This window comes from Homarus americanus, unplaced genomic scaffold, assembly GCF_018991925.1.
Source record: "Homarus americanus isolate GMGI-L3 unplaced genomic scaffold, GMGI_Hamer_2.0 scaffold23617, whole genome shotgun sequence".
Taxonomy (NCBI): domain Eukaryota; kingdom Metazoa; phylum Arthropoda; class Malacostraca; order Decapoda; family Nephropidae; genus Homarus; species Homarus americanus.
Genome location: NW_024720711.1, coordinates 1,764,485 through 1,780,592, shown reverse-complemented (window position 1 = coordinate 1,780,592; position 16,108 = coordinate 1,764,485). Strand labels below are relative to the sequence as shown.

At 39.2% G+C, this 16,108-nt stretch overlaps 1 protein-coding gene across 4 annotated transcripts in view; it reads left to right on the top strand.

Moving 5' to 3' along the window:
* The first annotated feature begins 2,385 nt into the window (after positions 1-2,385).
* Positions 2,386-16,108, top strand: part of LOC121860719 (beta-mannosidase-like) — a 24,678-nt gene continuing 10,955 nt past the window's right edge. The window contains exons 1-9 of one of the 4 annotated variants that reach the window (XM_042358034.1): positions 2,386-2,631; positions 6,628-6,800; positions 10,830-10,982; positions 11,341-11,489; positions 11,707-11,915; positions 12,987-13,116; positions 13,730-13,876; positions 14,352-14,523; positions 15,721-15,914. In XM_042358034.1, coding sequence (XP_042213968.1) covers positions 6,668-6,800; positions 10,830-10,982; positions 11,341-11,489; positions 11,707-11,915; positions 12,987-13,116; positions 13,730-13,876; positions 14,352-14,523; positions 15,721-15,914 — 1,287 coding nt within the window. In that variant the 5' untranslated portion in view covers positions 2,386-2,631; positions 6,628-6,667. Of the gene's footprint in view, positions 2,632-6,111; positions 6,174-6,627; positions 6,801-8,472; positions 8,759-10,829; positions 10,983-11,340; positions 11,490-11,706; positions 11,916-12,986; positions 13,117-13,729; positions 13,877-14,351; positions 14,524-15,720; positions 15,915-16,108 lie in introns of those variants that run through there. The other 3 variants (XM_042358031.1, XM_042358035.1, XM_042358033.1) reach the window with 3 other exon arrangements.

The following is a 16,108-nucleotide window of genomic DNA, read 5'->3' as shown; positions in this document are numbered from 1 at the left end:
ATTTTTTCGATTTCGAGTAATCTGCACCAAACCCTATTTTCTCCATAAGCCCTGTTATTTCTATTACGCGATTTTCTATAACACAATATTTTACAAGAACACAATTATCGCGTTATAGCAGAACTACCTGTACTTTTATTTGTCTCGCCACAATACAGTTACTGTGTGAGCAATTTACTCGTTGTTGCTTGTTTTTATTGTACATAATGTAAATATTTGATGGTTGTTGGATTGTGTTTGGGTACTTCAAGCTGTATAATTATTACTGATCTTGTTATAGAAAGTTTATTTTGTGAATTAATTCATAAGGTCATAATAAGTTGATGGTGTAACTGTAGGTCAGTATCCGGGTTAAGAGAACAACTCGTGTTAAACCTGTTTGGATTTTGCTTTGTCAACGATTTTAATTTTTATGTTAAGACATCAGGTTGTCTCAGAAAAACGTGTTCACAGTACATTACAGATTTTTGTGGTTATTTCATGAATAATTGGAAGACCTCGCACATCAACAAGTGAGGACATTTTTGCTGTTGTATTACAAACATTCATGTGGTGGCCACAAAAATCTGTCTGCAGTGTGTATACATTTTTGTGAGGCACCCTTATATTCTAGTAAATATTGTTGTCATATTACCTTATACTCTATATATCGTAAACTGTTCTGTTGCAAATGATATCTTGATTTAGTTTTGCCACAAGTTAAGAATTAAAACAGACTTATATTTTATGTAACTATTAACTGTTGGGTTTAATATGGCTGAAAACTATATGTTTTAGTAACTTTATTATATGTGCTCAAGGAATTTAATTTTGTGTGAAGTACAGTATTTGTGTGTATGATGGTTCTTTTATAATGAAATGAAACTGTTCCTTCAGTACCAGTAGTGAAAACTTTTGCTAAATATTAGGTACAGTAACTATTTTCAAGTAGAACAATGTAGTGATGAGAAGTACAGAAAAACCTTAGTAGTGGAAGAGGTGAAAGTCTAAAGCTATTATCCTGAACTTGAAGGAAAACAAAGGTTATGAGCCTCATTAGTTATGATACTGACACAATGAAAAGTTTAGTGAGGAAAAGAGAGAGACCAGTGTTCAGTGACAGGACATTTGAGTTGAAATGGCAAGAAGCAAAGATAAAAATATATTGAGAGAAAGTTGATGCTGTAGTGCCAGCTTAGGAAGTAGAAATCATTGCTCTATAGAGGTAAAAGATTGTGCTGTCAATTTATACTTTAACAACTAAAGACCAAAATTGTAAGAAAGCAATACAGTATTTGTAATATTTTATTTCAAATATTCGTTTTTTTTTAGGTTGGGTTGACTCATTGTTGATTAATAAATGGTTTGATGGTAAACTGGTGTTTAACTTTCCTTGTATTATAAAATTATCATTAATCTGAGTTTCTTCACTCTCTGGTGGACATGTGACAATACTGCTCTCTAATTCTTCATGAAGACAGAAAGGGGGATCGGCGGTAGAAGCGGTACCATTCTTGCCTCGCAAGCGAGATGTCACGGGTTCAATTCCTGGACCGGTGGAAGTTGTTTGGACTTACTTCCTCGCCCCCATTAGTTCCTGTTCACCTAGCAGTAAGTAGGTACAGTATCTGTTGTAAGTCGAAAGTTGTGAATTCGTATTCAGGGAGTTGGAGCTTCCAATAACTTGATGACATAAACCACTGACTCTTAGGCTTCTATGCCCTTGACTCTTCAGGCTTCTACACCCTTAACTCATGAGACATAAAGGCAAGCATGAACTTGGCATGCTTCCTTGTAGGGCGCTGTAAACGCTTCTGCGCTTCACCTTACACAAGGAAGTAGGGAGTGCCCAATAAATGAAAAAAAAAAAATGACGGAACTGTGAGTGGGTTTATTACCGCTAGTCTTTTATTACATCAGGGAGCTGCGACCCTGCCTTGCCAGCTGTACCTACCCTGTGGGTTGGTGCTAGAAAGGGCATCCAGCTGTAAAACTTTGCTTCAACATTTATGATGGCAAATGGGTCACCAGAGCTGTGCCCACTCCCTGATCTGTATTGCATTTTCTGAACTGGCACCTTGGGTTTGTGGTGGTGAACCTGAGGGGTAGATACAGTATCTCTGGTTTTACCTAACAGCTGCCATCAGGTAAATGTGGCTAAACTGTAAACCGTATATCAATCTGCATTTAATGATCTGCTCTATCTATTTATATATATCTAACGATCTTATCTATATATTTATGTATCTAACTATCCATATCTAATACAGTACAGGTGATTATATATAAACATTTAATCACAGTTATGTTATAAATCCGACTCGGTGACTCACGAACACTTGTTGTTATCTGTGACGTCATAAATCCGACTCGGTGACTCACGAACTCTTGTTGTTATCTGTGACGTCACGAGTAAAGGGAGGCCCGGCCCCTCGACTGTCCGCTGTAACAAGCACCCGGGACCTGGCTCCTAATTTGATGATATTTAGTTAATGATAAGACATACAGACATTTGGTTTATGCCGAAGATCACATAAAGAAGCTCCCAATAGTTGGCTTGGGTTTAATATGGTCGTCATGGTGGACCTGTCGTTGATGTTATAATGGTTTTACTGCGCCTCAACAACTGTGGGCTATTATTGGCTGAACAAAGTTAGTAATTATACCAGTCAATCAACAATATGAAAACGATATGTATAACTCTCTGTTTAACTCTTGTTCATCATTAAGTTGACTTGAATTGTGTATGGGTATAATAACTGGTCATGTTACTGTGAGGTAGTTATGTTACTGTGAGGTGATGGTGTAGTAGTGGTCATGTTGTTACTTGTTAATATTGGTGTTTCCATTACAACGTGAACCAGTGGAGGAGGAAGTGATGACTACCGCTGTGTGAGAATTAATCCTTTTGGTAATGCCTGAGAACAGCACAACCACCAGGAGTTGCTCGATTTTGTTAATTTTTTCGACAGAGGTTCTTATCATGGTATTACTTTCGTTTTGTTCCTGCAGTGGATTTTAGGATTTTAAGTTTAGGTTAGGTAAGGTTAAGTTGAAATTATGTTTTTCCGGTGGTTTTTGAATGGTTCTGACTTACTTCTAAATAGGTACATGACCTAAAGCGATAATTTTACCCTTATCATTATAATCTGTATTTTAAAAGAGATGACATTTACTAGAACCTAATAAAACCTGGCCTAACCAATCAAACAAACCTACCTACCTTACCTAACTTGGAGCCCTCGCCATATTAAACCAAAAGTACTTATTTTGATATCTAGTACAGTTGCGGAAATGTGTTCCTACGCCCCCTGTGGTAACCCGTGTTTCCAAACAGCACTGCCGCAGTAGTTGTATCACTATTTAAAAGTGAACTGGTATTGGTCGTGTAACAATGGATGTTATTGGTGGATAGGTTTGCTATAGGTCTTATAGGTTGGCCGTTTGGAGATACGGGTTACCACAGGGGGTGTAGGAACACATTTCTGCAACTGTACCAATGAAAGGAATTTTGCTGAAGTGTCATGGTGTAATTTTATGTTTTTAGTGGACATGAAAGTACGCTTGGATGGATCGAACAGATCAGTTATAAACAAACAACCAACGCGAGGTGACTTGGCAGAGTTTTCAAACGTACAGAGAACATAGAGACATAATTTTAGTGTCATATGATCAGTTTTTCACCATGTTTTACCCCCCAATTTCCCTCATTCTTCATGTCCTGTTCATGATAGGTGATTTATGATCATAGATATAAACTAAAAAAAAAAATAGAATAAATGTTGCTACTATAGTGTGAGTTCTACAGGATATTTAGGTTAAGTTAGCATATTTTAGGTTAGGTCAGGGTAGGTTAGATTAGGTCAGGTTAGGTTAGGTCAGGGTAGGTTAGGTTAGGTTTGGGTAGGTTAGGTTAGACTAAGGATATCTTTGTAGACCGCACATTATATTAGCACCAAAAGATTACTGTGATTTTAATTAAAGTAAAAAGTTGTCGCAGCTTTTAAAATTCTTACAATAATGATAAGAACATATATGGAAAAATGAATGAAATCGAACAACTCCAGAATGTCTGAAAGATTTCTCTGAGAAATCCTTCTTGGTAAGACATATGAGAGTTGATATGGGTGAGAAACAGTTTCAGTGTCCAGAAAGTCTTAAGGAGTTCATACAAAGATGTTAGCTTGTAAGACATATGAAAGGTCACATAGGAGAGAAGTCATATCAGTGTTCAGAATGTTTTAAAGACTTTTCAGAAAAATCTAATTTAGTAAGACATGAAAGTTCATACTAGACAGAAACCTTTGCAATGTTCATAGTGTAATAAGCTCTTTGTAAGTAAATCTCACGTGGTTGAACATATGAAAGTTCACATAGAAGAGAAGCCATTTCAGGGTCTAGAATGTAGAGCGTAATAAATTTTTTTCACTTAAATCTTATTTAGTTACACACATGATACTTCACACAGGAGATAAGCCATATCAGTGTCTAGAGTGTGATAAAGGTTCCCCATACAACTCTCATTCAATTGTTCACATGAGAGTCCATACTGGAGAAAACCATATCAGTGTTCATTGTGTTATAAAGGATTCAAAACAAAGTCCTCTGTAACACAATATTTGACAGTTCATACAGATAAACTACATCAGTGTTAGCATGTGCTTAAAGCTGTACCAGAATATTCATCAGTGTTACAAGTGTCATAAAAACTCCAAATGTAAATCTCATCATGCAGACTCTCCCATTATTCCAGCTCATTTTGGTCACTCGCTCCTGTAACAAATGTGTTCTGTTGTGGTGTTCCTCCTCCTACATGGCTCCAGGCTTCCATCTGGTTTACCTTCATAAATTAAGACGACCCGACACCACCGCAGAATAACATGACTGTCCCTATAAATCACTCATTACCATTGTTTCCAGTAACACACACACACACACACTATTTCTTTGTGGTGCTAGTCCGCACCCACCTGTACAGTCCCTCCCTCACCCACCTGTACAGTCCCTCCCTCACTCCTCCTTCCACTACCCTCCAGGGTCTTTCATCACTTCTGCCATCCACTTCTGAATTAAACATTTCTTAGTACCCTTTTCTTTCTCCACAGGACACCATAACACACCTCGACGACTCCTATGTCTCTCTGTCACTTCTTCCGTCTCTTTTGTTTTATTTCTGTTTCACATTCTTTGCATTCTGTTCATCCCACATATGACCCATCTCTCGTTTACACCCATTGTCTGAACCAATCAAACCATTTTCCCTCTGTAGCACTCTTTCTTTCGTCTCTCTATCTCTACACCATTCATGATAATATTGGAAGCCATGAATACATTGCACAAACTTGCTGTAATTCTGCATCATCAGGGCATAGCTCCTCTTTTCCTACTTTTTTCCTATGTTTCTCCCATGTATATAGACAATGCAGTTATACAGACAGTTCAACAGGTATATAAACAATGCAGGTAGAATTCAGCATGTATCCAATACTGTATATACAACATGGGTATACAGTGACCATAGTCTGTAACTTACTTAATTTTTCATGTCCAGGATATTTTTTAAAATTTCTCATTACTGTTAACATGTAAGGAAGCCAAACTATCTCATGATCATTGTATTGTGTTTTACTTGTACATTAATCTGCTTCAACATGTCTAACATCTTTAAATAGAGTGGTGATAAGGGACGTTGATGTCTACTATGTCTCCCTGACATGATAATCTAGGTACAGTTCTCAATATTCATTAAAAAAATGGAGGTAAATTGACACAATAAGACAGACAATAAAGTATTTTGTCAACTAAGACCATCTAGGGCAGAGTGTAGCTTGAGTGGTGAAAATGTAATGTGGCAATAGTTTATTCTTTTTTTTTTACACTTAATACGCCTCTCATTACTGAATAAATTATGGAAAGTAGATAGTTATTTGTTGTGATTCACAGGTAATAAAAGATATTGAAAAAATGGTTGCTGGGAAAGGTAGAAATTTAGGGAAGGTGTTATGATGTAGGGTGTAAAATGGCAAATCTCCTTCCTCCCCTTGTAAAACCCCAGAGGATAGTGAATAGTGGTGGAGGGTGAGGGAGGCAGTGTAGCTCCTGGTGAGGTTCCCAGGCTGGTGATAGAAGGCTGCAGGTACAGTGTATATGTGTGTGGCCAACCTGTTGGTGTTCACACGTTCCTGCACCTTCAGGTAAGATGTATAGTATACTGCCTTGTGCTCTCCTGCCATCACTCTCTTTGTTGTTGATGTACTGACACATACACTAACATCTATTGTGGTTTTATAGTGATGACACAAACACTCTCCAACACCGATACCAAACTAACAAAATAACAAACCATAAGTAATGATGCTAAACTAAGTTAATTTTAACTAACAAGGTGTTAACACATTTCATTTTTTTTCAAATTTGCTATATAATTACACTATTTATTCATTATAACTTTATTAAACTCCTTTCACATCCTAAGTTTGGTTAGAAATACTGTACATTGCCTAGTTGATGCAGGGGGATACAAGCACAACAAGTGATTTATTTCCCTGAGACAACAACAGCTACAGGTCCTCTCTTTCTTTCTCCCCCCCACCCAGAGTTCATGACTAATACCTGTATGTTTGTGTTATTGTGTGTTGGTTTCCCCAGTGGACGGTGTTTGAGGCGGCCGGGGAGCAGGCGGTTCAAGATGGTGGGTGGTGACTGGATGAGGGCATTGGTGATGGTGATGGTATGGGCTTGGGAGTGGTGGTCTGGCCTCGTTTTCCACACAACTCTCGCCTCCGATACCACTTCCTGGCTACTCTCCAATGATAACGGGTGTAAGTTGTGTCCCTCACCTCTCTGTTGACACTCACCGTGGATGTACGAGATGGGGCTACAAGTCAGGTGAACCTTGATCCTTAATAGACCCAAACTTAATTCTATTAGGACTGGGATTTGCTATAATTTAAGTTCTATAAGGACAAATAAAGATCATAACAAAGTAACAAAGAATGGATCAACCACCCGAATGGCTAGTAAGCTGATAAGTGGTGAAATGATAAATAAATAAGGACTGGTACCCATTTAACCAGGCATTCGTGTGTGTGTGTGTTTTGGAGGGGGTTAATGGTCAAGAACACATGTGACTTCAATAAAAATGTATTGTAAATCTGCCCATTGTACGAGGAATTAGTGTATTATCGTACAGGCTATTACAGATGCTCCTTACCCAGTGTGACCCTACCAAACATCACAGGTTTCCTGGTCCCTGGTTTCCTCCTGTACTCACACTAGATAGATCAACTGCCTGAACGTCTAGTGAGCTGATAAGTGGTGAAAATTATATACCTGTATATAATAACGTTGCTGTGATGTCAATGAAGATGATGATAATTCCATGTTAGTACTGCCGTAAAATTGCAAAGCTCTGTGTTGGCACCTCACCTTTGTGGGTAAGTGGCTCTTTTATCACTGGTGATAACTTATCACCCCCCCTCCCCCTCCCTCACCAGTGTGTGGTGACAAATATTGGTGGATACATGTTTGTGGAGTAGTGTAGTGGAGTCATTACATCAAATACATTAAATAAGAAAAGCTTAAAATTCTGTATGCGTGAAATACAACAGTGTGGCGTAGAAGAGTGCAGTGTATCCGGGATCCTAAACTCATTCCTGTGGGCGTAATGAACCTATTCCTCTTATCATATTTTGTACAATTCTCTGACCCAAGTGACGTTTTTGTTCGTTTTTGCTATAAAGGAAGTGTATGGCATGTTACTGAAGATGGGGTGTGTGTGTATGAATTGTCTACGGGTTGGCAAAGATAACTTGTAGCTTAGCCAGACTAACACGGGTGTGGGGGGTGTTGTGTTGACGGGGGAAGTACTGTACTGTACTGTATACAGGTTTCAATTCCAACCAACCAATCAACACACACACACACACACACACACACACACACACACACACACACACACACACACACACACACACACACACACACACACACTACCAGCACCACTACCATCAATTAGCACTATCTACCACTACTGTATTACTACCATCCATTGGCACCACATAACCAGGACTACTTCCATTACTATCTACCAATACCACTACAACCAACATTTACCAACACCACTACCAGCACTGCTACCACCACCATCTACCAATACCACCACCATCTACCACCACCACCACTAGCACCTACAATCACTACCACCTATCACCATTACTATTATCCACCGCCATCAATACAACCATTCACCAGCACCACTACTACTCACTCACACTACCACCAACCATCACCTACCAGCATTACCACCCACTCCTTGCACTTACCAATACCATTATCATCTACCACCACCACTCACCATAACCACTCACCACAACCACTCACCACCACCATCATAACCACTTACCACCACTACCAGCACCAATATCACCCACCAGCACCACCTACCAGCATCACCTTCCAGCACCAATATCACCCACCAGCACCACCTACCAGCTTCACCCACCAACACCACTATCACCCACCAGCACCACCTACCAGCATCACCTACCAGAACCACTAGCACTCACCAGCCTTATGGCACCTAATCCACTGAACCCAGAGAGGGAGGCAAGGAAGGAGGGGGCTTGGTGGCGTGTATACAGCCCTTCCCTGGTGTGTCTGGCACTGATGTGTGCTGCCTCGGGTTACCTCGCTTACGCCGCCTATGCCAGCACTCATCCACACCACTCCAAAATCATCATCATTCCCTCAGACTGGTCCCTGTCTTCTACCAATTTCTGTGAGTCAAGTTATTCTCATCATGAAGAGCTAACGTCTTCATGCCTATTGTAATTTCAGGAGTCATTTTTAATTGTTGCCTGATTATAAGCAATAACAATACTGTATTTTAAACAATTATGTAATTGTAATTAGGGATACAGAGGCTTATGACACAGCACTGGCCTTTTGTCCTGAAGGTGTCTGGTGTGTACCCCAGCACCCTGGTACATCCAGTTGTAAGTTGGGAAAGTGAAGCCAGGCAAGTACAGTACCAACCACACTGCTTCCTTGTGTTCCAAAAATAGGTTTATTTTCCAGTGTATTTTATTGTCATTGTCCCTAATGGGCTGTCAGGTCTTTGGGTTGTCCTCTACTTGTGTGAACTATAACGTGTGATGTGTGGAGACGGAAGTACTCCATGCTCTCCTCACCAGCGGACCTTTGAACACATGCCAAAATCTTTAATTGCTGGCCATCCATTCTAAAGCAGCACCACCTGCCATATGCACACTTCTAGGTAATGTACTGACCTCCACTTATTGGAAGTTGGACCTAATTACCTCTCACTCACTCATTATATGTGTGTGCGTGCGTGCGTGCGTGCGTGCGTGTTTACACACAGTACTGGTATCCCCCAATTTATGATGAGGTTAAGTTTCTGAAAAGCCCATTGCAAGTTGAAATACAGGTATCATAAATTGGAATCATTATAATATGGGGTTCAATGGGATACATTCCTAGTCAATCCGACACCCACACCCACTTGTATCATCAAAAATAAAATTCTGTGATGATAATAGACATAAAACACAACTAAACATCACTCACCACATCATAAGGAACAAGCCTGGTTGTCGTCACGTGTCCCCTTTGAGGCTAAAGGAACTCCTGAAGGTGGAGTGGAGACTTCACTCTGACCTCCACACAGATTCACAACGTCAAGCTCCACCTCCAGAAATACAGTTTTTCTGGGTGCCTTGGCCTTCCCAGACATTTTCAAAGTTACACTGCTCACTTCAGTCACAAAAACAGAGTGAAAGCACTTGTCACAAAAAGAGTGAATGATGATCATGTTCACAACAACAGAGCCAAAGCACTTTAGAGTCACAAAAAACATTGCAAAAATCACTTCACAATCACCAAAACAGAGTACACTGTGAATGTTAGTGATGTCTTCTCACTGTAAGGTAAAAAAACAGAACACGGATGATAGGTACAGGGGGTTCCTGACTTACGAATGCCCGCCGATACGAATGAGGTTAAACTTAAAATTTACAGTATTTTATTTACCTGATGACTTATTTTTTACTTTCATTTACAGTATTTTGTCATTCTATTTCTTCTTTTCTCTTAAATTAAGTGATTTTAAATGTATATACGGACTTAGGCTATGATATACAGTACTGTAGTGGGATTTTATACATTGTTCTGTAAGTACGGTATGCATATAGCATGTGTTTCGACTTATGTACATTTTTGACTTAAGAACGTCCTCAGGAACGGAACCTGTTCATAACCAAGGGACCCCCTGTAACAAGACCGATACTGACCTATAATCATTGAACTATATGATCACAGCCATGTGCATGGAACAAAGCTTGGAACTATAGTTCACTGGGTGGCCACGTGGCGGTGCGTGAGTAGACCACAGCTGACAAGTGCACCATATTCCGCGTGTCAGCAATTTTGGCAGGATGATCATCGTTCATGCAAATTTTTTTTTTATTGTAAATAAGAGGGTGGTCTTAATACATCACCATCGTTCAAGCGAAAAATCATAGATAGGGAGATCGTAAATCGGGGATATGTGTACACAATACTGTACTTTATTGTTCAGCATTCCATGTTTGTTGCAGTCCAAGTGAGGATTTTCTCTTGTTTGTTGTATACTGGCCACTTCCTGTTTATACTGTACAGTATTTCTCTATAGTGTACAAATGAAACTGAAATTTTGAGTGAAGGTTTGCATGAGAACCACCTGTATTGTAGACCCAGCATTACCCGTCTCATCTATTACAATATTAAGTTTACCCAACCACTTGTATTTGTTATCCTTGGTGGAGGTGTAGTAAATGTTTCATGTATTACAGCGGTGGTGTTGGGCGGGACGGTTCCAGGCGGGGTGTACACAGATCTCCTTAAGGCTAATGTACTGAGCCAGGGAGACTTCTACTATCGCTATAATGACATCGACTACCGCTGGGTCTCCCAGCAGAATTGGACCTACTCCACCGTCTTAACTGGTAACATTATAGCCTTATACAATACTTTAGTCTTATTTTATTAATTCCAAGCTTGTCACAGTCCATTCCCATATATTAAAAGGAGATTCAAATACTTTACTGTACATCCCTTTAGATATTATTAATTAATCATGTTTCATCTGTTCCCAAGTTAGTCATTCATCATGTAAAGTATTTATACACTTAACCCCTTGTGTTTGGGTTCATCTCTCAGCTGAATAAAATGTCTGGCATTAACCAAATAAAATGCACTACTGGAACTGCACTGAAGGGGTTAATGAGGTTGTACTTATTATATTTAGCCACAAAACCTGTAAAATAATAATAATAACAAGATAAATATCATTGGTTGTTGCAGTTAATGCCAACCTGTTGAGCCATGAACGAGTGGCCCTCATATTTGAAGGTGTGGACACTGTGTCTGAGGTGTTGGTCAACGGCGCACTGGTCGGCACCTCCAACAACATGTTTGTGAGATACTTGTACAATGTTAAAGATCACCTTCAGGTAACTACACTATGATCTTATTTACACTTTGTATTTACTCAACATTAACTGTTAAAGAATTTGTATTATTGTCTGATGTACTGTACAGGGTATCTCAAAATATGTTTACTTTATACTTTGAATTATTTTTAAATTAAAAAAGTATATAATCTTTAATAAACGAAATATGTAATGAATAATTCAGAGGAGGATAATACTTAAGTGTTCCTTGTTGAAGGTGTCTGAGAGCAATACACTGAAGGTGAAGTTTGAGTCGCCTGTGGAATATGCTGCACGTCAGTATGCGACCCAGGCGGAAAACTATGTGGTGCCACCCAAGTGTGTGGACCCCGCCTTTAAGGGTGTGTGTCATGCCAACCACATACGTAAGATGCAGGCATCCTTCAGCTGGGACTGGGGGCCAGCCTTCCCCAATGCTGGCATATGGTGGGTAGTACAGTACTGTCCCTCACCCTACTGCTATACCACCTAGTCTCCACACACTCCTTCACCCATACCACCCTACCACCACCCTGCATCCACGCTCCCTCACTTTACCATCACCCTGCACAACCATGACACTCTCTCTACTGTTCTTGAATATGATGGTGATTTTGGTTGATTTTCCACCCCTAGACACTTTTCTTGATCCAGAGATATTCAAATTATAGTATTACTAGTCTTAGCGGAAAGAAAACATTTCTTGTTTGTTGTGTCTTTCATTGCCTTGGCCTGTGATCTGTCCACTCTTCCAGGTTCTGTACTGTCTCTTATATTAACACTTAAGTAAAATACAATACAGTATTCACATAGGGTATCTGTTGTCTGTTTATCATCCTCCACAGCCAGGTTGTTTTTGCCCTTTCCAGAGTCAATAGCATATTTTTTTTTCGTTTTGCTTTTGGTATACCGGTAATTATCCATAACAAAACAGTTTGGGATGTTTTTTCAGTTTTTTTGGACCAGCTACTTCTCAAATACTTTTTTTGCAGATTTAATTTCTTGAGTGGTAACATTTAGGAGTCATGTAGGCCACACAGGCAACATATGGTAATATCTTAAGCTTTGATAGTTTTCCTACATGGCAAAGGGACTTCCTTTCTCTTCCTTGCCTTCCTGGTAATAATGTAGACTTTTCTTTGCATTTATCATTTCCACCACTACCTTAACCCCTCGACTATGGAGATGCCACTTATAAATTTTCTTTAACTAACTGCAGATAATTTTATTCAGTATAGAGAGGATCCTGTACACAAGTGGTGAAAGATGTCCTCCAGTTTTTGCCATGGCTCTTCTGTATATGATTCTTCTTATGTGATGTCCTCCCATTTTAGCCTAAGTAATTTTTCCCCCATGCAAGAAGTCATGATACTCTTCCTCTAATACTGTACATCAGTTTTTGAGGGTTTTATTCCACCTTAGTCTGTATACATTTATTGTTAAGTTGTTGATCTAACTCCATCTTGTGTGTAGTGGAAGACAACAATAATGAAATGAAGTTTATTTTCCGTATGACAGGAAGGACTGGCGTTTGGTTGGGTGGGATTCTCTGCTGGTGAGTGACATCTTCTTCTCAGCTGTGCCCATGACCCAGTTGCCTCAAGTGCCAGATCATGACCTCAAGCCAAGCTGGTCTGTCACTGTAAAGGTGGGTTATTATGGTTCAGTGTTTTGGTGATAGTCTCTGTTAGTGTCAGGCATTGACAGTTTTGACCCTAATTCACCACAAGTTGCTAAGTACAGTAGATGTATGGTTGTATAGGAGTTATCTTGTGGTGCAGATTATCACAGGAAGATTACCTCCTATTTCAGTGATATTATTTAGTTATTTTTGTTTCCCAGTCATATTAAGGTCAAGTAGTACAAAACAGGTACTCAAAGGTGTTAGTGATACCCCAGTAACATAAGTGCCTCTCATCATTGTGGTCCTGGGTTCAAATCCCCAGCACAGGACTATGAGAAGGGTGTTATCCAGTGTGACACTACCAAACACTGTAAGTTTTCTCCAGATATTACATTTTCCTCCTGTATCAACACTGGACAATAAAGAACATAAAAAAGTACAGTAACAATGAACAGTCCAATCACCTGAACAGCTGATGAATGATAAAATGGTGAATAATATACAATAACCTAATTTTCTATTCTTTTAATAAGGTTTCCAGTGACTCACATTCATTGATTACTGGCCAGAGTAAACTTTGATCATAATTTGTGTATGTATTCCATCATGATTGTGAAGCCAGCCATGTTTGTCCCAGGTGTGGTGTGATGCTGCTGTAAAGACTGGTGATGCAGGAGGAAGCATGACCCTCTCCCTGGGCAACATATACAGCAGGAAGCACATTGTTTCTTACACAGTGGAAGATTATAAGGCCTTACTCACCTTTAACTTTACACTTGAGGAGGTAAGTAACTAAAGTTCATTAGTCAAACTGTATAGCTTTAATATACTGTATCTGATAAAATATATAATATGTACTATGTACTTTATAATATTCTATGAATAATGATGACTCTTTTATCTTTAAGCAAATTTGAGCTTTATAAATCAAGGTTTAACACACACACTGGTATGTGTTTAGATACTCTCAAGAGGCTGTACAGTAGGTGTCCAGTCCAGTACTGACCAACCAGTGGATAACAGTCTGATCAGTGGTGAAGAGGATAAAAATAAAGTATAAGTGCTCAATGGAGAACTAACTGACCATCACACCTGGTACAATAGTAATAGGATAAAATGAAGTTAAGACAAACAAAAAATATTCTCATCACTGACATGAGATTACACAGGTGGAGGAGGAACTCAGCTTCCGGGGAGGAAAAAATACTACTGTACAGGGTTTATGTGAGAGAATGATCAGCTCATGTTTGGCTTGGCAGGGTCAGGTAGAGATGTGGTGGCCCAATGGCTATGGTGCTCAGCCACTATATCAGCTGACTGTCCTCTGGGCCAATAAAATTGAATCTGAGACTTCCAGCAAGAGTGTTCGGGTTGGCTTCAGAACTGTTGAGCTAAATCAGGACTTTGTTGATCCTGACCATGAAGAAAAAGGTAAAAGTTTAATGTTTTTTTTGTTGTATTATGTTGTAGGTGTTTCAACTGGTAAGGATATTAACCACTACAGTATTCACTAAGAATATTAACCACTATTCTCTAAGGATGTTAACCAATATTCACTAAGGATATTAACCAATATTCACTAAGGATATTAACCACTCTTCTCAAGCTCATAGTTTACTACAACAGATATTTATTAAACGATCAGAATAAGAATAAAATACTTGTTATCAAATAGCCCTTTTCTCTGTAGTTCTGTCTATAAGATATTTGACCTAAACTGTGATGAAACTCAGGAATAATCCCTACAGCCTAGTTGAGGATGTACCAGTAACTTAGCCTTTTGTGTACAGGGTCCCTTTTGAATTGAATAAAATTGTTTGGTATATAACATATTAAGAATAATATTCCCATATTGAAGGAGTTAATAAAATTATTTAAAACTGATACAAGGGAAGAGACCACGCAAATATTGTAGTCTGGAATAAGTGTCATAAAACCTCTCCAATATTTTATGATGGCATGTGAGGAAGTGATCATATTTGTCACAAGTAATCAGATCATCTATCTGCCTGTAGTTTGGACATAACCATACAGAGAAACAAATGCTGACTGTCTTTGGGATGCCCTCACACAAAGCAAGGCTGCCATTGTTACAATCTTCCGTCCACCAGACACTTAGTATTCACTTTGGCAAGGATTTGTCAAGAGGGAGTACTCACTTTGCAAAGGGGTTTATCAAGAAGGGATGGGGGTGTTGGGGATACAGTGGTGACATGGTTATCTCTCATCTTGTGGCCTGGGTTCACTGCTTGGCCCAGTACAGATATGAGAAGGATGTTATCCAGTGTGACACTACCAAGCATGGCAGGTTTTCTCTGGGTATTACAGTTTCTTCCTGTATTGACACTGGACAATAAAGTTCATAACAGTAACAACCACCTTAATGGCCAGTAAGCTGATAAGTGGTGAAAATATAAACAAATAAGTATATAAATAAACAAATAAATAAATGTGGATTAAAAATTTTCACCCTTTTCCAAATAAATTTAGTAGGTGTGCCTATAATATGCTCAGTAAACTGTCGCACTAGCAAACCTTCATAAGTATAAAATTCACTCGCTATGTCATGCCATTAACTGCCCAGGAAAGTAAATGCTGTCCACATGATCTTTTTGGCTTTACCTTTAGGCCGGCACTACCGTGTGCGTGTGAACAATGTGACCATGTTCATGAAGGGAAGTAACTGGATACCAGCTCACGTGCTACCGGAAAAGGTGACGCCAGAATATACCCGCCACCTCCTAAAAACTGCCGCAGACACGTACCAGAACTGCATACGTGTGTGGGGCGGCGGCATCTATGAATCTGACGTATTTTATGAGGTAAAGTAATTTGTCTTGAAACTCCAACCATGGTATCATGTAGATTGGATAAAAAGAGGTATATCATTGTTGCAGTCTCTGTGTTTTATTAATTTTGAATCCATTTATCACTAATAACTTTTTAATTAGTAAATATAGATGAGATAAATAAATTTCCTGTCATTGGAGTATTTACATTTGTGTGGTCATGTAGT